The sequence below is a fragment of the Natrix helvetica genome, assembly GCF_964273705.1.
Source record: "Natrix helvetica genome assembly, chromosome: 3".
Lineage (NCBI taxonomy): Eukaryota > Metazoa > Chordata > Lepidosauria > Squamata > Natricidae > Natrix > Natrix helvetica.
Genome location: NC_138549.1, coordinates 52,559,604 through 52,578,782, shown reverse-complemented (window position 1 = coordinate 52,578,782; position 19,179 = coordinate 52,559,604). Strand labels below are relative to the sequence as shown.

General features: G+C 43.0%; 1 protein-coding gene across 2 annotated transcripts in view; it reads right to left on the bottom strand.

The window, feature by feature from the left end:
* Positions 1–19,179, bottom strand: part of PDK3 (pyruvate dehydrogenase kinase 3) — a 131,686-nt gene that overhangs the window by 31,053 nt on the left and 81,454 nt on the right. For both annotated transcript variants that reach the window (XR_014175081.1, XM_081949271.1), the window contains exons 6-8: positions 15,460–15,549; positions 987–1,064; positions 392–468 (exon numbers count right to left, since the gene is read on the bottom strand). Coding sequence is in view for 1 of the 2 variants with exons in the window: in XM_081949271.1 (XP_081805397.1) it covers positions 392–468; positions 987–1,064; positions 15,460–15,549 (245 nt within the window). In the remaining variant the exon portion in view is untranslated. The remainder of the gene's footprint in view (positions 1–391; positions 469–986; positions 1,065–15,459; positions 15,550–19,179) is intronic.

Sequence of the window (19,179 nt, the reverse complement as noted above, 5' to 3'; positions counted from 1 at the left end):
TAACAAATCACTATTCCAAAACAGAGAGTAGGGCCAAGATATTAAGACTCAAATAATTTCTTGGAGGTGAGGTTCCACAACCTTCATCCATCCATTCCATGGGCTATCTGATATTAACTATTTTCATGAAATAATAAATGAAACAGGACAGGTGATTTTCCAATTTCAGACAGCAAAACATTTAGCATCTAAAAGTTTCCCCATGTTGTCAAAATCTGTTGCTGAAGTCTGACTTTTAATTAGCATGCACAATTTGCCGTCAAAGACAATATTGCATTCAAAGGTGTACCTACGGCTATATTCAGGGTGAAGCATGATAACGCTATTTCTGGCAAACTCAAAAATAAGCCAAATAATATCTATCCCCTTCCCTTGATGTTAGTTTACTCACCTTAAACAATTCGAAAAGCATATGAAACAAATGCGAGGGTACATAGACAACCTGAATGGGTCTGCCTGGTGCTTTAGCTAAAAAGCAAATAAAACTTTTAACTGAGAATTAAAGTTAAAGTTAACACAAACAACTGTAAATTTTCTGATTTCTATTATTTACTAGAAATGTACAACAGCTAAAAATTAAATTAGCTCCTTAAAGAAGGTTATAATATTAGGAAATATTCAAGGAAAGAGAAATGGACAACTTGCAGCAAGGGAATGGATTTAATTACAGCAGTAATGGCTGTACAATCATAGGAGTTAATGGACCAAGCCAAGGACATGATTCTCCTGGAGAAAATGCATGTGGCTGCTAAGTTGTTACCAACTGGATGACACATAAGCAATCAATCAATCAAATCAAATCAAATCCAAAAGAAAGAAATGGTAGAATGGAAAGAAATATATTTTCTGCACCATAGAAAACTTGGACACAGTTCTCAGCTAAAAATGAATTCAGCAATTAGATTTCTTTTAAATTTAACAATTTCTTGCAAGCCATACATTGACAGATACTTAATATTAAAAAGCAATCATATCTGTATTTGTACCATTGAATTCTTCAATTTCCAAATCAGGTGCTACTTGATAATACTGCTCACACAACATCTTGGCAGTTGCAAAGGCATCTGTTAGGGAAGAATAACAATATATATCATGTGACTGTGAGTAGATAACAGTATATTATATACTGCAAAATTTAGAAGCTGCACGTTATTCTCCTCTTTAAATAAAACCTGCAAGATTCCAAATAATGTGAGAAGTGCGTAATTGAATCTCCTAATACCTTTACTTTAAATCTGCTAGTAATACATACAAATGTACGTACAGTACGTAAGTACATACATATATACATATGTACATGAATGAATGAATGAAATTCCTTTTTCATTCCAGTTTTTAATTCTGATTTTAAAACTGCATTTGTTTTCTGTCTGGCATTTAAAAAATGTATGCATCATACAAGAAAGCAAAACTTTTATCACGTTCAAAAAATTTAACATACAGTATTACTCAGATTTACCTGAAAAATAAATTCTATTAAAATTACTGGGAACAATTCTTTCCTAGGCATACAGTATATCACAGGAGTACATCCCCTCACATTTTGTAAACATTTAAGTATATCTTTTCATGTGACAACACTTGGCTACAATGTAAAGTAGTGAGTATACTTGCGTAAGAGTGTAAATGTGCTGTCCTCCCTGATAATGTCCAAATGGGGCCCAAAGTGTCAATATTTTGTGCGGCCACCATTATTTTCCAGCACTTCCTTAACCCTCTTGGGTATAGAGTTCACCAGAGCTTCACAGGTTGCCACTGGAGTCCTCTTCCACTCCCCTCCATGATGATGTCACGGAGCTGCTGGATGTTAAGAGACCTTGTGCACCTCATCTTTCGTTTCAGGATGCCCCACAGAACCTCAATAGGGTTTAGATCTGGAGACATGCTTGGCCATGTCACTGCATTAAAATTGTTTGCTAGCCTGAACTGACGAATTGAAACTAAATAGTTAAACTGAAAGAGTTACTGCGCAGGTCATAAAGTCTTATCTGATAATGATGTACTGCGCATGCTTATCTTTTTATTACTTCACACATTCCAGAGCTTTCCTTTTGATCTTTGTCCGTCTGCCAGGAAAGCTGGTAGACAAATTGCTTTTTCCAAAATGTAACAATTATTTAGTTTTGTTTTATTTCCTTTTATTATTTTTGTATTAAAAGTTTGTTTATTAATTAGAATATGTTCTCCGGGATTTCTTTATTTCTTTTCTTCGCACCTTAAAGAATATGCCTGTTTGGAAACGCCGCGGTCTAAGCCTCGTCTAGTTCAGGGTGAAATAATTCTTCCCCTGACAGGCCAGTCCATCATTTTTACCCTCAGCTTCTTTAGTAAGGCAGTGGTTGCTTTGGAGTATGTTTGGCATCGTTATCATGTTGGAATACTGCCCTGTGGCCCAGTCTCTGAAGGGAGGGGATCATGCTCTGCTTAGGTATGTCATAGTACATGTTGGCATTCATGGTTTCCTCAATGAATGTAGCTCCCCAGTGCCGGCAGCACTCATGCAGCCCCAGACTATGACATTCCCACCACGCCTGAATGTAGGCAAGACACACTTGTCTTTGTACTCCTCACCTAGTTGCTGCCACACACGCTTGATACCATCTGAACCAAATAAGTTTATCTTGGTCTAATCGGACCACAGGACATGGTTCCAGAAATCCATGTCCTTAGTCTGCTTGTCTGCAGGAAATCGTTTGTGGGCTTTCTTGTGCATCATCTTTAGAAGAGGCTTCCTTCCGGGACGACAGCCCTACAGACCAATTTGATGCAGTATGCGGTGTATGGTCTGAGCATTGACAGGCTGGCCTCCACACCCCTTTAAGCTCTGCAGCAATGTTGGCAGCACTCGTACATCTATTTCTCAAATCCAATGTCAGCCTCTGTTTTGGTTACTTACTTACGGCTGCATGGTATTGGGCAAGGGAATAATATTGTACTGGAGGAGTCTTGTTCTCACCATCTTCTGCGCATGCTGGTGGCTGATGTTTGGACTTGGTCAAGGCCAACCATCTCACATACCAACTTGATGAGGCTGTTTGAAGATGCACCCCACATGACACCTTAGGGAATTGCAGATTGGACACTGGGTTGGGGAATTGGGGTGAGGGAGTTAGGCAAATGTTTGATATGTATAATTTCGCATGTTTCTGCCTCAGACCTTGCTTTACTTCGCTGCTATCTTTTCATAACCAGTAAAAGTACTCTTAATTCTACAAATGGAGTTAAGTGGTTTCTTTCTTGGTTGCTGAAAGAGGCATGCCTGACAATAAGCAAGGTCTCACTTTCGCTCTCATCCTGGAGCTAACACCTTCCGAGGGGAGTGTAATAAAAACAAAACCTTCAAAGAAATGTCCAACCCGGGCAGCGACCAGGACGACGACATGGGGGCTGCCGGATCCTCATGTCCCTTGGAGACAGAGGGGATGGTGGAACTGAATTTGGAGGAAAGATCCGTCCACCCCAGATGGTTGTTGGGAGTGGGACGGAAGTATGATCTTGAGGATATTCCGACTGGAATTACAACAACCCGACATCGGCGACCGGCAGCTTCCTGGCAGGAAGCCGAAGAAGAGGATCTCATGATGTCCCACGCTATGAAACTCTTCCAGGAGGCTTGGGAGAAACGTCGTTTTCACAAGAGAAGGTCTGGAAGAGAAGCTGATTTCCCTGATCAAGAAGAAAGACCTGCTGAGGACCTGTGTCACCTAGGGGGGGCTCTGGGGGCAGACAGCAGAGCTGATCAGGATGGGAGAGCCCCAGCAGCAGCAAGAGCCCTTCCAAGGGGCGGAGGGGGCCCCTGCAGACACCGGATGGCAAAAGTTCCTCCTCTTGGCGTGAAATTTGGAGGGGACCCCAAGGAGTTAGGATTTTTTCCTGGTGCAGGTCTGGAATTTCATGCAACAGTTTGGGGGGGATCTCCCAAATGAGGGAGCCAAGTTAAGAGTCGTTATCATGGCGTTGGAGAACAAAGCGGCAGCCTGGATGGTCGCTCTGCATAACGATGACTCCCCCCTGCTGAGGAACTATAATAGGTTTATGGCCGCCCTGAGAAAAAGCTTTGATGACCCACTCACTGAGCGAAAGGCCAGAACCAAGATGAAAACCCTTACTCAGGGAAAAAATCCAGTGGCTGAATACATCCAAGAGTTTCGTGAACTGTCAGCGTATATGCGGGGATGATCAGAGGCTTTGATGGACACTTTTATGGATGGCGTGAATCAAAATATATACCAGAACTGTGTTAACACACACACACACACGGCAACCTGCAACGCTGGTACGAATTGGCAGCAGATGTGGAGATCGACCTAGCCAGGGATAAATACCGGGAAGACAGTGAGAATGGTAAAAATCCCCCTCCCACCCCCGAGGAGCTTTGAAGGGAGGAAAAAGTTGGTCTGCAAGCAAGCCCCAGTCTATTGCTTGTTTCTGCTGCGGGAAGGAGAGGCACCAAGCAGCGAACTGCCACTCAAATATTGGCCCAAAGCCCCCTGCCACTGGGGAGAGGAAGCCAGACAAACAACCTGGGAAATAATAATACTTTATTTACAGTCACAGACCAAAACACGACCACTACAAAAGAGACACAGCAGCCAGTCACCAAAAGCCCAACTAAGGGAGGTTACAGCTCTCTCCTCTAATGGTCACAGCTCTCAAGAAAAACCTGGAAACCTGAGAGGTGATGTACGAGGAGACATCCCCAAGGCAATGCACAAACAAATCACAGCCATCAGGTCCAGAAGGGACGATTTCAGGAAGAGACAGTAACCTAGATCTGTCCGCGCTATACATAAGGCAAAATAGAAGGACATGCTCCGCTGTCTCAAACTCGGCTCTGTCACAAGGGCACAGCCGCTCATTAATCAGGAGCCTCTTGAAACGACCATCCAGAAGTGCTGAGGGCAAGACATTGAAGCGAGCTAGGGAAAAAGCTCTTCTATATTTGGGAATGGTTAGGGTATAAAAATAGGAAGCCATCCTCAATCCATAGTTATTAACTTGGTTGAGAGTCATGGGGGAGCAAGTTTTATTGGCTCTGGCTCATAGATATTGTAAATCAATGTCCACAAGCCGTTGGACTATCCTAAATTGGGCATCCTTGAGGTTGTAGTTTCCCAAGGCATCCTCCGTGAAACCTAGCAGATGAAATTTCTTTAGCAGCTCTTTCTCCCAGCGAGAAATATGGGAGTCCATGAACACCAGGGAGAGGTAGCTGCCAGGAACTGCCAGAAAGAGCACCCGAAACCACCATTTAAAGGTGTTTATCCAGGCCATACATTCCACCGATCGAATGCCCAGTTCCAGGTATATCGGGGCAAAACCAACACAAGGGGGAAGACCCAGAAGTTTTCTAAGGAAAGCAGCCTGGGTTCTTTCAATGCAATCCTTGAAGCCCCGTATCCATATGGGAATGCCGTAAAGAGTTTGGGCCAGCATTTTGGCTTTGTAAATACGTAGGGCAGAAGGAATGAACTGGCCACCCTGGGTATAAAAGAATCTTAAAATCTGCTGGTGACTACAGGAGGCCGAGTTCAGCACCTGGGTTCGATGTCTAGTCCAGGCATCGGTGTTCTGAAATTGAATACCTAGATACTTAAAATGGAAAACCTGCTTAACAGCATTGCCACTGATATCCCAGTTATACAATTTCCGGGCTCTAGTAAACACTAGTACTTTTGATTTATCATAGTTAATAGCCAAATGGTTTTCAGCACAGTAAGACCCAAATGCAGAAAGTAATCTTTTCAGTCCTGGCCTTGACAATGAAAGGAGAACCGCATCATCAGCGTAAAGAAGAAGCGGGATCTTTGTAGTTGTCAGCTTCGGGGCGTGGGACTCAATATGTCCGATGTAACCAGCCAGGTCAGATAAAAATATATTAAACAGAAAAGAAGTCAGAACACATCCCTGCCTTACTCCATTCTTAATCGGGATAGGATTAGAAAGTTCTCCCTGCAGACCACACCTGACCTGGCTGGAGGTCGATTTGTACAAGGACCTAATTAAGAACAGCAAACTTCTGTCAATAGAACTTTTAAGCAGTTTTGACCACAACAAAACCCTAGGGACTGAGTCAAATGCTGACTTTAGGGCGATGAAAGCAGTGAAGAGTTTGCCACCTGGTATAGTAGTATATTTGTCGACCAGGTGCGCTAGGGCAAAGCAGTGATCTAGTGTGGCACAGCCCGCTTTAAACCCAATTTGTTCAGCACCAATGATATTGGATTCCTCAACCCAAGTGAGGAGTTTGCGATGGAGGTATTTGCCATACAATTTCCCAATAATGGAGAGCAGGCTTATGGGGTGATAGTCAGCTGGGTTGTTTCTATTTCCTCGTTTAAAAACTGGCACAATAATTGCTAAACTCCAGGAGGAAGGTACTCTGCCAGAGGAATTAATATATGTAAAGAGTCTTGCCAAAAGAGGAATCCACCATTCAGGGTTGGATTTTAGCAGATCAGGGGGAATAGCATCAGGGCCAGGAGCTTTGCCTGACTTAAGTTCGGAGGTAAACTCGGTGATCTCAGCATGGGTCACAGGTTGCCAGTCAGGGGCTACAGGAGACAGCTGTGGGTCAGGCACGGTTGAACTTGCTGACGCCTGGTAAATTGCCAAGAAATGGTTTTCCCAGTCTCTGTTAGAGATGCAGCATAGAGGGAGTTCCCGATGGCCCGGCAAAGAGCTGGCAGCAATTTGCCAAAATAATTGGGTGTCCTTCTGCTGGATAGAGAGGAGAAGTAAATCCCACTTCTCTCTCTCTTTAGCTTTCTTTTTCTTAGCAATTAATCCTTTGTACTCCCGCTTCAGGCGGTAGTAGTCCTCTGGTAGGTGTTTGTCCCCACCGGTTGCGGTAGAGCAGGTAAACCCATTTAATCTGGTTCCTAAGCATCATGCAATCTTTGTCAAACCAAGTATTACTTCGTGATTGATATAGACCACTCGGCCCACAGGCAGCTCCAAGCTCCCTTTGGACACTGTTAATTAGTGATTCAAAGGCCAAGACTATCTCCAAGCCACTGCTTGCTAGTACCTGATTATACAAGTTGAGACACTCCGGAGATGATAAAAAGGAGTGAAACCTTTTTTCAATATTGGGAGACCATTTGATCCTCCTTGTATACGAGGCCACATAGGGATCTAATATCTGAGGGCCTCTAGGGAGATGTGTATTTGAAAAAAGCTCAATGATTGTAACCAGGGTGTAGTGGTCGCTCTGCGTAAGGCAATCCACATAAAAAGAACGGACTGCCTCTCTTAAGGGTCGAGATACCAGTAGAAAATCAATAACACTACTCCCACATAAGGAACTAAAAGTAAATTCGCCAGCCAGATCACCTAGGGTACTCCCATTAAAAAATATCTTGTTGTGTTGGGCTACTAGAAGGGCTAACTGGATGCCAGCAAAATTTGTTAATTCGTCTTTAGAATGTCTGGCTGAAGTCAGATGACCTATGGCCTGGAGGGTTTCTTGGGGGTAGAGTGCCTCTATCGCTGGGGGGACTTGAGCTCCCAGACGGGCGTTAAAGTCACCCCCTATTAGGATGTACATCGCTGGGAATTTAGTTTCCATACAGGTAATATAGTTCTCCAGCGTGCCCCATTGAGCCTTGATATCGTCTTGCTTCCTCGCCGGGGGAAGATAAACATTGAACACTAACAGTTTACTACGTCCTTTCTTAATTAAAAGCGCCATAGCTAAAGAGCCACAGGGGGGTAGTTCCACTGTCTCCACTTTCAAAGAAGTAGAGACCAAACAAGCTAGACCACCTTTAGGCCTCCCTGCCATAGATTGTCTAATAGCGGCCAATGAAATGGCCGTAAACCCTGAAAAGGATATCTTATCACAAGCCCAGGTCTCCTGAAGCAGGATCACATCGAATGAGTGGATATAGTTAGCAAATTCTGCAGTGCCGCATCTTCGCCCCCAGCCTGCAATGTTCCACGAAAGGCACTTGAGTGTGCAGGGCGGGGGGTGGTGGTGGTGTAACTGGGTTTACTAGTCATTCTGTGTTAATTTTTTCCAGGGCACCCTTCGGATCCAAAAAAATACATCCATTATTAGATGGCAAGGTCATCCTCTTGGGAGGCAAAAGCAGGGGAAAAGAGAGGGGAGGTGAGCCTTGCTCGTGGGGCTGTAAGACTCTAAGCGCACTCCAGTTCGTACTTGTGGCATTGACTGGTTGCTTAGTTGTAAGGTATTCGGCAGTGTCATCAAGCGGGGTTTGAGTTAGCCCTGCGTCTCCAGGTTTATGAATTAAACATTTTGGAGAAAATGCCAATGGAGCGTCTGCTGGTAAATCAGTATAAAATCCCTGAGGTCCAAAGGAATCCTTGTCAGAGATTGATAGACTCCAAAGCTTGGACTTAACTGCATCCAGACGCTTTATGATTTGGGATCTTTCCGATTGAGGAAGCGCTCTAAAGGAGCCAAAGAGCTGCGTCTCCTCCTGGTTCCAAAAGCCGTCTTGACACACATCAGTCCCATAGATAGGTGGAATCCCAGAGACATTGACCTGGGACCCATCAACCAAGAGACCTTGGGTGCCCTGAGCTGATGTCGCTTCTTTTGGGGCCACCTCTTCCCAGCTGATCAAATCAAGGGAAGCTTCCTGGTAAGATGTTACATGCTGCGGGGGGCTGATTTGGCCAGTTGTAGGAGGAGCAGTTAGCCTACCGTCTCAGAGAATGCCAGCTGAGGATTGTGCAGAAGTAGGTATATAGCTAATATATGGTGCATCGTATCCCAGACGATTAATATATGCCACTGAAGATCTTTTGGGGGCAATAAATCTCCTGCCATTCACAAGTTGTCAGTTACTCAAAAGTGGCTTAATCGATATGTCTTTGAAGACTCTTCTTGGCAAGATGCCAAAGGATCTTAACCAGGATCCTCTTCTGAACAGTAGTTTTGGAATGTTGGGATTGTCGAAACTAAGTAGCACTCTGGAGCAGTATTCAGGGGAGGGTAAGGGTTCGACCTTCTTCAGATCATCAGCTTTGAGCCCCAGTAACTTAAATAGGTGACCCCTCGCCAGCTGCATTGAACTCCAATAAGGTAATTTGCCATTAATGGGGTTAATGATGAAGGCCACCTGTTTTGGCTGTAAGACCAGGCGGCTAATCGCGTCATAGGATGCGGAATTCAGACTGTTAATAGAATTTTGTTGACCAAGATTTTGTTGGCCAGTGCTTTTATTAAAGCTTTCCCTGGGATTTGGTAGGGAACACCTTGTCGCCACCACCGACTGCTGAGCGATCCTCCCAGAACACCCACTGGTAATCCAGGAGACTAAGTAGTTTAAAGTACTTACTATTTTATCAAGCTGGAGCTGAATGCTCGCTGTAGTTTCTGCAACCAGAAAACATTGCTGAGCCAGAAGCTCTACAAGTGTAGGCTCATGCAAGGGGTGGTTAGGGGCCGCAGTTTCAGGTAAGTCTTCATTCTCAGCTTGGGGGGTGGCACCTTCAGAAGCTCCCCGACCAGAAGACTGAGTCAAAACAAAGTCCTCAATCTTAGATTGCTTCAAGAGAGGTTGAAAAGCCAAGTCAACGGGAGATCTGCTCCTTTTCCTTGTCTGCTGCCCAGTTCCTTCTCCAATCATTTTCAGGGCCTCCATTGGGGCAGGGCCACCAGAAAGCGGTGGAATTAAAGTTGGGATTTCTAATCCCTTATCCCGGCATGGAGCTGGCTCACTTAAAGTTGCTGAGTCATTTGTCTTCCAAGTATGCAGAGGGATCTGTGAGCCTCCCAGCAGACCTCCCAACTGACTCTCCTCAGGCCGTGCTTCCCCAAACAGTGCCGAAGCCCCGCAGCTGTCCGGCTGGGGAAGGGGGGAGGATGCACAACCCACAGTTGGAGAAACAAGCTGACAGCATCCATCAATTCTCTGCTGCCCCTGCAATCCAGTTCCATCTTCCCTACTGCTTGGTGAGCGCTGTGCCGTCTTTGTTTTCTTTCCCCTGGGAGAGGCCATCCCGTGGTTCCAAGTAGGAGACCTGTCTTGGTCTGTTTTATCACTTTGCAGTAGAGAGTTTGCAGTATCCATTATCTGAAAAAAGTATTTTATCTTGGGTTGTCTGGGTGTTGTTTCAGCCATGGATAGCAAGTTTGTTGCTTAGTAGAGAAAACTTTCCTCTCATTCACTAAGGGCTTTACTACCTGGAGTAAAAACTGGAGTAAAAGCTGGAGTAAAAGATGAGCCTCTCAGGTAGTAAACTTAAAAAAATTTAAATTTAAAAGTTGAAAGTTAAAAATTGATTAAAATAGAAGAATGTTTTTTAAAAGGAATCAAAATAGAGAGCAACAGGAGAACAAATTTAAAAGTTAAAAGTTAGAAATTGATTAAAAATAGAAGAGTGTTTTTTTAAAGAATAAAAATAGAGAGTAAAAAGGAGAGCAAAGTTAAAAGTTTAAAAAGTTAATAAAAATGATTTAAAAGTAGAAGGTATTAAGAAAGGAGAAGAAGAGAGTAAAAAGGAGAGCAAAGCTCAGAGCTGGGAAATGAAAGGACACCACCATGAAAGGGGTGGATCCTGTTGAAGAATTCCCTCCCAACCTAGGAGAAGAAGAACCCTCCTCTCTCTCAGGAAAAAGCGAAAGCGATTCTGATGACGACCATGTGGTAAGTCCCCGATCAGGCTCCATGACCATTCTATTTTCTTTGAAAGAATTTTATTGGTTTTTAAAATTTTTTGGGGGAAAGGGTAGGTGGATATACAAAAAAATTTTTTTGGCAGCTCCATCGTGCTAGAGGTAGGAATCTCTCCAATTCTCACAACTTTTTACAGGAAAAAAAAAGATAAAAGATAAGCAGAAACAGCATCTTATTATACATTGTATCAACCATGTGTTCAATCATCTCTTTTGCCACTTTCTAATATATCAACAATTAAAATGATATTCCAGATATATTTATTTTTGTGACCTGAGTCCCATTATTCTCTCGCCCCTGTCCCCAGGCGGAGCCGCAGCCCCTCGCTCCTTCATGTCTTGTGTCTTGTTGCCTTTTTCACTACTACTTATATTTCCGTCTTCTAGGAGGGCACTATGTTTTTTAATGAAGGCCTCTGCCTCCACGACTGTGTTAATTCTAATTCTGTTTCCCTCCCAGAAGATCAGCATTCATTCTGGCAATAACCATTTAAACCAAATTCCCTTATTATATAATTTCTTTGATAAGGAGAAATACTTCCTCCTCTTATCTCTTATTTTTTTCAGAATTTGCTTAAGAAAGGCAATTTCTTTATCTTTATATTTTAGTGCCCCCCTCCTCTGAGCCCCTAGAATCTCATCCCTCATGGTCTTCCTAAAAAACTTAACATGTACTTCCCTTGGAATATTATGTGTTCTGGCATATGCTGAATTAATCCTATAAACCAGATCCAGATCCCACCCTAACTGTCCTTTATCACTTTTAATATATTCTGCTAAAATTGTACTCATAATATCCTTAAGATCTTCATCTTCTGTCTTCGGTACGTTCTGGAATCTGAGGAAGAAGGACATTCTTTCAAGTTCTATCTTTGCCATAAAATTTTCCAATTCTATATTCCCCTTCTGGACTGCCTTAACCACCTCCCCCAGCCCAGCCGTGCCCTCCTCTAGCACACCAATTCTCTGTTTATTTTCTGTTATTTGTTGCTGCACACTTTGAAGCTCATCTCTAAATCTGCTACCTCCTTTTTCAACTCATTTTGTCCCTGCATATTAGCTTGAAATATCTGAGTAACAGATAAATCTTTTGAATTCTCTCCAGTTTTTTCTTGTAAAAATGATGAAATTTGTGTCTGTTGAATAGTTGGACTGGATGCAGTAGAAGTCGGTGCCGAGGCTGCTTTGCCTGTAGGTGGTTTTCTGGGCCCCATTGTCTAAGTTCAGAAGAGTAAAAATCTTTTGCAAAAGAAATGGCGTCTGTGAGGCGCGCAGCCAAGCGAGTCCGAGAAGACAGGGAAATCCAAAAGTGAAAATTAACCCTCTGTCACAGTTCCAAGCCACAAACTCACTCAAAAAAAAAAAAAAAAGGAAATCAAATAGTCCAAATCCAGAAAGACCACGTAATAGGAGAGGCTCCAAGAGTCCCTCAGGGGGGGATAATATAAAGCTAGACTTTCTTCAAAGATAGTTTCAAAAGGCAGACTTCATTTATAAGTGCGAAGAAGAAGGAAGTAGGCCATCTTGGCTCCTTCTCGGGATCAGGAGCAGAACATTAAAAACTTCCATAAGGCTTTCAAAACTCAGCAATCAGCTCTTGCAGTTATGATATAAATCTTTTCACAGTTAGTTCAAGTGGCTAATTCAATTTTTTGCTCTCTATCTCCATTCCGAGATTGAGAGACAGTCCAAATGCCTCTTTGCCTGAGAGGGGTAGAAGAAAAAAAGCAACCCCCCTCCAATCTTCCTACTTCAAACAGATTGAATCCACAACTTGTAAAAAAGCCGCTACTCGTTAGTTAAAAGCAATTAAGGAGATTGGAGCGAATTTCTCACCTCCAGCACTCTTTCCTTCCAGAATCCATTCAGCGAAGGTGTTGTTATGCACCCCCTAGGCTCCCCGGCTCCTAAGGCGAAACTGGAGACCCCCCCATGGCTGCCACCTATCCGGGAGGTTCCAGCAAGCCGCCCTACGGCAGGTGGTCTCTCCAAGACCGCCTGTGCTCCTAAAAGGAGCCCACCGGAGAAGCGAACAGCGGACTAACGTCCGTCGCCTTCGGAGACCGGAAGTGATCTCGCCTCATGACCATTCTAGTAGAACTTAAAGTGCACTCTACTGGAACCCAAGTGGAAATGTTACAAATGGAGTTAAGTGGTTTCTTTCTTGGTGCTGAAGGAGGTATGCCTGACAGCCAACCTCTGGATATGACGCTTAGTACGGACATTCAACTTCTTTGGTTGACCATGGCAAGGCCTGTTCTGAGTGGAACGTGTCCTGTTAAACTGCTGTATGGTCTTGGCCACCGTGCTGCAGCTCAGTTTCAGGTTTTGGCAATCTTCTTATTGCCAAGGCCATCTTTATGTAGAACAACAATTTGTTTATTCAGATCCTCAGAGAGTTCATTGCCATGTTGAACTTCCATGTTGAACTTCCAGTGACCAGTATGAGAGAGTGAAAGCGATATCACCAAATTTAACACACCCGCTCCCCCTTCACATCTGAGACCTTGTAACACTAATGAGTCACATGATACCAGGGAGGAAAACGGCTACTTGGGCCCTATTTGAACAGTATCACTTAGGAGTGTACTCACTTTTGTTGCCAAGTGTTTAGTCATGGCTGTGTGTTGCGTTATTTTGAGGGGACAGCACATTTACACTATTATACAAGCTGTGTTCTCACTATTTTACATTATAGTCATGTCATTTCTTCAGTGTTTATTTGAAAAGATATACTTAAATGTGAGGGGGTGTACCCACTTCTGTAATATACTGTATGTAAGATTGCACAGCCCAATTTAAGAACCAAAAATGCATATTAATAAAAGCTTCAAATTTCAAAGCTATTCCTGCACCTTTCATGAAAACTACCTGTTTCTCTGAAAATAAGACCCATTCTAAAAATAAGCCCTAGCATGGGTTTTTTGAGTGGGCCTAATATAAGCACTACTCCAAAAATAAGCCTGGGGAATGGGTGTGGTCAGCACAAAAGGCAGAGTGTGTGCGGGGGCCAACAGTGTCTGGCAGCAGCTGCAACCTGCTGGCCCCTTGGCACAGCACAGAAGTCTGAGCGCAGAGGCAGAGGGGAGAGACAGGTGATCTGGACATGCTGTGCGGCTTCCTGACTCATAAGAGGCTTGCATGGCAGCACCAATAGAAGGCAGAAGCACGGAGGGGAGGCAGGCGATCCCGCCGCCCTGCATGAGCGCCTGCTGTGGCACAGGCAAGCTGAGGCACGGTGGGATGGAGTGGGAGGGTGGTGCATTAGGATCACCTGTGTCTTCTCCCCCGTGCCTCTGCCTCCGCCTGGCTCCACTGTGCACTTTTCACCCAGAGGAAGACTGGAAGCTTTGTCTGCTTGCAAATGGGGCACTTTGAAATGAAGCTAATTGCTCCATTTCAAAGTGTCCCATTTGCAAGCAGACGAAGCTTCCAGTCTCTCTCATTTCTCCATCCAGGCGAAAAGTGTGTCTGCTCTGGGAAGCCCTGTAAGCTGTTGGCCGCGGGCAAGCAAATGATGGGAGTGAATGGGCGACTGCAAAATAAGACAAAGGTTGTGTGTTTCTTATTTTCAAGGAAAATGGGTATCTTAAAAATTGTTTACATCTCACTCATAATGAAGATATACAATACAGCCCAAGGGAATAGTTATTTCAATAACCATATGCTATTATAGATTTTTCCAGTGCAGCTTCACAGCTGACAAACTTATTTGAGCAAGGAAATGGGTATTTAAACCCATTAGTTTATTTCCAATATTCAATGAATGAAACAAGCACAAAAATATAAACAATAGGTCTCTAGATCCTACCAATGTATTTCATTTGGACATTTAAAAAAAATATTGAAATATTTTTATGAGTATTTTTACTACTATATTTTACTAAGAAGAATATTCACTTGATTATATTAAGTATGCTGCACCTTCATCTAGTGACAAAAAAGTCTGTTCACTCCTGAATCAATTTTGGGCATAATCAAGCTAAGCAATATTTTTTATTTATTTAAACTGAGGAAGCTATTATTTCATCTCCAATGTACTGGGAACACAAATCAATACCATCACATATAAAATACAACTTGCAATTATTTTATATAATAGCAATGAGTGTAATGTAAAAAATAACATGTGGTGTTAGCTGTGGTGGCACAGTGGTTATGCAGTATAGTCAGCTAATTCTGCTGGTTGCCGTGGGTTCGATCCTGACCATTTCAAAGTTAACTCAGTCTTTTATCATTCTAAGATTGATAAAATGAGGACCCAGATTGTTGAGGGCAATATGCTGACTCTGTAAAACCGCTTAGAGAGGGCTGTAAAGCACTATGAAGAGATATGTAAGTCTTTGTACTATTGCTATGTGAAATAAATACATTAAGGATTAAAAAGAATTTTGAGGACAGAAAATTATGAATAATATAATCTCATCAACTATGAGCCATTAATGGAAAAAATGGTGGATCAAATCCAAAGTGATGATTAATTACAAACAGGGCAACAATATGTATAACTCACTGCCAAACATAGTTAGCAAAGTTAAAGGCAAACATGATATTGCTTCTGAAGCTACTTTACTTGTGTCTTGGTTTAATCATTCAAATTTAATCTGAAGTGGGTATGGAAATTTTGGGCTGAAAGAAAATGACTGATTTTTAACTACGGTTAACATCAATAATGAAAAGATCAAGCTATTAAACTACAGAAAGGAACAGATATGTTTTGATGTAAACTAATATAGCTACTGACTTTATGATCAGAAACAGATGCAATCAACATTTGAAATGCAAAGCAAAATTATTTTTACTTTTACCTTCCACTACATCAGCCACATTACAAGTAGGATCAATGCTCCCAATATGTTTTGGATGAGCAGGATTGGTGACTCCACCAAAAAGCAGTGCTATAAGGATAAAAAGACATAATCAATTGAAATATTATTTTTTAAAGAATATAAAATTATAGGTTTTTATTCCATGCAAAGGAAAAACAAACCTTATTAAAAAATTTCATAAAGAAAATATTACCATTAATAAATTATTAGCATTAAAAAATGTGTTTCCAATGTTTGCAAAGAAATCCTTGTACAGACAAATGTACACTGGTAACAACTACTATACTGAAGTGTTTTTTATCAGGGCAAACTGTTCTAGCCAAATATGGGACAGCAAATACTGCTTCCACTTCTGCCTTTCAGCCCCAATCTAGGAGCCTTCGCAGGCAGTTGTTTTTGCATCAAACTATTTTTCTGTTAAATTTATATTTACCAACAAAGAAATAAAGGGAGATCTATTTCAAGCTATTTAGCTCTCATCAGCTAGCCATACCTTTCTGGGATTCAAACCCGGGCTACTTACATATTAGGTAGATGTATTAACTACTAAGCCAAGGGCTCTCCTCACTTTGTCGGCCATACCAGGGGAGAGACTGTCTATACCAGGGGTCTGCAAACTTAAACACTCAAAAAGCCATTTGGATCTCTGTCCCTCTCCCTATTTTCCCCTCTCTTCTCTTTCCCTCCTGTGTCTCTCTCCTTCCCTCTGTATCTATCTATATACTCTCTGTGTATCACTCTAAGTGTATCTCTCTATGTCTCTCTCTCCCCATCTCTGTATATGTGTGTGTGTGTGTCCCTCTGTCTCGGAAAGCCATGGCTAGGCCAAGCCAGCAAGCTCTCCTTGGGGCTCTTCACTACTCCTTTTATTTCTTCTTTTTGGAAATCAGGGCTGGTTGAGGAATGATCGCCAGCCACAGTGGAGGCTTCGCTTTGGGGGATCATCCTCCCCCCCTTCTCATCTTGCGACCCCCTGGCCAGCTGTGGCAGGGCCAGGAGGGTGCACATGCATAGGGAGATCCTCCTCAAGTGAGCACCAAAGCGCAGCAAAGGTGCACGCGGGCAGGTGGCTGCTCGCTTAAAGAGCGTCTTAACAGGATGCAACAGGATGCAGATTCTCTCCTGCACTAAGGTTCCGCCATTGCCTTTCCCTCATCCCCCCCTTGGCAGCTCTTTGGCCGAGCGCGGAGGGGGTGAGCTCCAGCCCAAATGGCAGGAGCGAAGGCTGCCTAACATGCAAATGTGGCTGAAGGCAGGCACAGGGCCGCTTCGCTCCTGCACTAAGGCTCTGACAACCCTCCTCCTCCTCCCCGTCCCCCTCCTTCTCTCATGAACCCCTGGCTGGCTGTGGCAGGGCCAGGCGGATGCACATGTGCAGAGAGTGCTCGCCCACCACAGGGGGGCCTTTGCTGCTTGCTTGAGCGTCTCCCAGCATGTGTGCACCCTCCCAGCCGAGCCACAGCCGGCCAGGGTGTCATGAGAGGAGGGGGAAGAGGAAGAGGAAAGGAAGCGTCCGCCAAGGCCAGCGATCTTTCTTCAGCCAGCTCAGATTTCTGAAAAGAAGAAATAAAAGGAGTAGTGAAACGCCCCAAGGAGAGCTTGCTGACTTGGCTTTCCAAGAGAGAGCGAAGACATGCAGAGACAGAGAGACAGCATGAGATACACACACACAGACATAGGGGGGGGGGAGATCGGCTGACGGGCAAACATCTTTGGCAAGGGCTTTCTCAAAGCCTGACGCCTGGGGTGGATGGGTGAGGTTCAGCTGGGCCAGCCTCCTTTTCCCACTGCTGTGAGCTTCTTAAAGTCGCGGCTGGGTGCTGCTGGCCCATCCCCCTTTCCAACGTCCCCTCCTCCTGGATCTCATTCCCACCCCATCAGCCCTCATGTTCACGAGACTGGCATCGATCGTGGCCAAGCCAGGGCAGTGACTCAGGGCAGAGAGCAGGCTGCACATCTCCCCAAGTGACTGAGGCACGCCCAGCACAAACAAGGGATGGAAAAAGCTCCACAAGAGGCGCTGGAGAATCAGCCCCAGCTGCTTCTCCATCCCCCGCCATCACCCTTGCCTTCTCAGACCAGGCAAGGGAGAGGGCAAAGGGAGGGGCCAGCCAGTGATGGGACAGGGAGCCTCAGCAGAGGGCCCAAAGAGCCACCGACACCCGATCTATACTAATCTCCTTTTATTTCCTTTTTGGTAAATATAAATTTAACACAAAAATAGTTTGTCATGAAACTGACTGCCTGGGAAAGGCTCTTGAATTGGGACTGAAAGGTGAAAGCGGTATGCTTTGTCCTATATTTGGATAGACAACGTTGCTCTGATTTAAAAAAAAAACATAATCTCTCCCCTGGTATAGTTCACAAAGTGAGGAGAGCCCTTGTCTTAGAGGTTAATACATCTACTTAATATGTAAGTAGCCCATGTTTGAATCCCAGAAGGATATGGCTAACTGACGAGAGCTAAATAGCTTGAAATAGATCTATACTAGTCTCCATTTATTTGTTGGTAAATATAAATTTAACTACCATGCTTCTTTCTTCAGTAGTACTACTTAGATTTTTAACTTCTGCATACAATGTACTAAAATACAGATTAGCCTAATTGCAGCTTGTATTACTCAATCTTTTAAACATGTCATGAAAAATCACATGAAATGCTCCTCAAAAACATTCACAATCTCATGCTTTTAAGATTTAGCATAAGAAAAGACTTAGAGAAAGCTTCTGTGGATCTTGTTTCTTAGTAGACCTGTACAGAATTGCTCTGTAATCTATACAGTGCCCAAGACTTCTTGATAATTTTTAAAAGCATTAAATGATATCAATAAAACTAGAGATAGAATAGTATTTAATACTAAACATAGAGTACATAATTACAATAAACGCACACCTTTTTAAAGTTGTATCTGTTACCTATCTCTGTGATTTAATTCATACAGGTAGTCAACCTAACATCTGGAAAAATTAAGATTGGCTTTATGCAAACTTAATGAAAAATTCTGAAATCATTTTATGTCAAACAGCACAAGTCTCACATGGCTTTGCCAATGCTGTGTTTTATTAAATACCATTTAACCCTTATATTTCTGTTTTTAAAATAATATGGTCCTACAAAACATCTTAATAAGCAGCCTTCAGATCAAACCTGAAGATCAAAAATTGGTATAGTTATGACCTACTTAATTTCCACTTGGGAGGACAACCTACAATTACCTGAGTACATACATACATACCGATCATGCTATTCCCTTTGGGGGGTAAGCAAGAGTACAGAAAAAAGAGTTAAGAAATAGTAAGACAAAGAAATTAAAGCATGAGAAAAGGAAACAGCTTTCCTCTCAGTTACATACAGCATCACACACTGCTTTTTTGTTCTACCTTTTTGTTCTTTCCACATGAACCCTTCATAGAGGCAATAAAACTATGTCCTCTAGTTAACGTTCACTGTAAATCATTCAGATTCGCAGCCAAAAAATGGCATCTTCCACATACACTTCTAATGTCACCCCAAGCTTCCTTATTTATTTATACATAAACAAGGGGATACCACCAATTCTTGCCTTATTCTCTGCAAAATGTTGACCATTCCATTTATTTTATGTGTTTTATTCCATTATCACTCTTATTGCATTCAACAACCAACTTTCAAGTTCATATTTACTGCAGAAATAAAAAATAATTTATCAAATGCTTTCT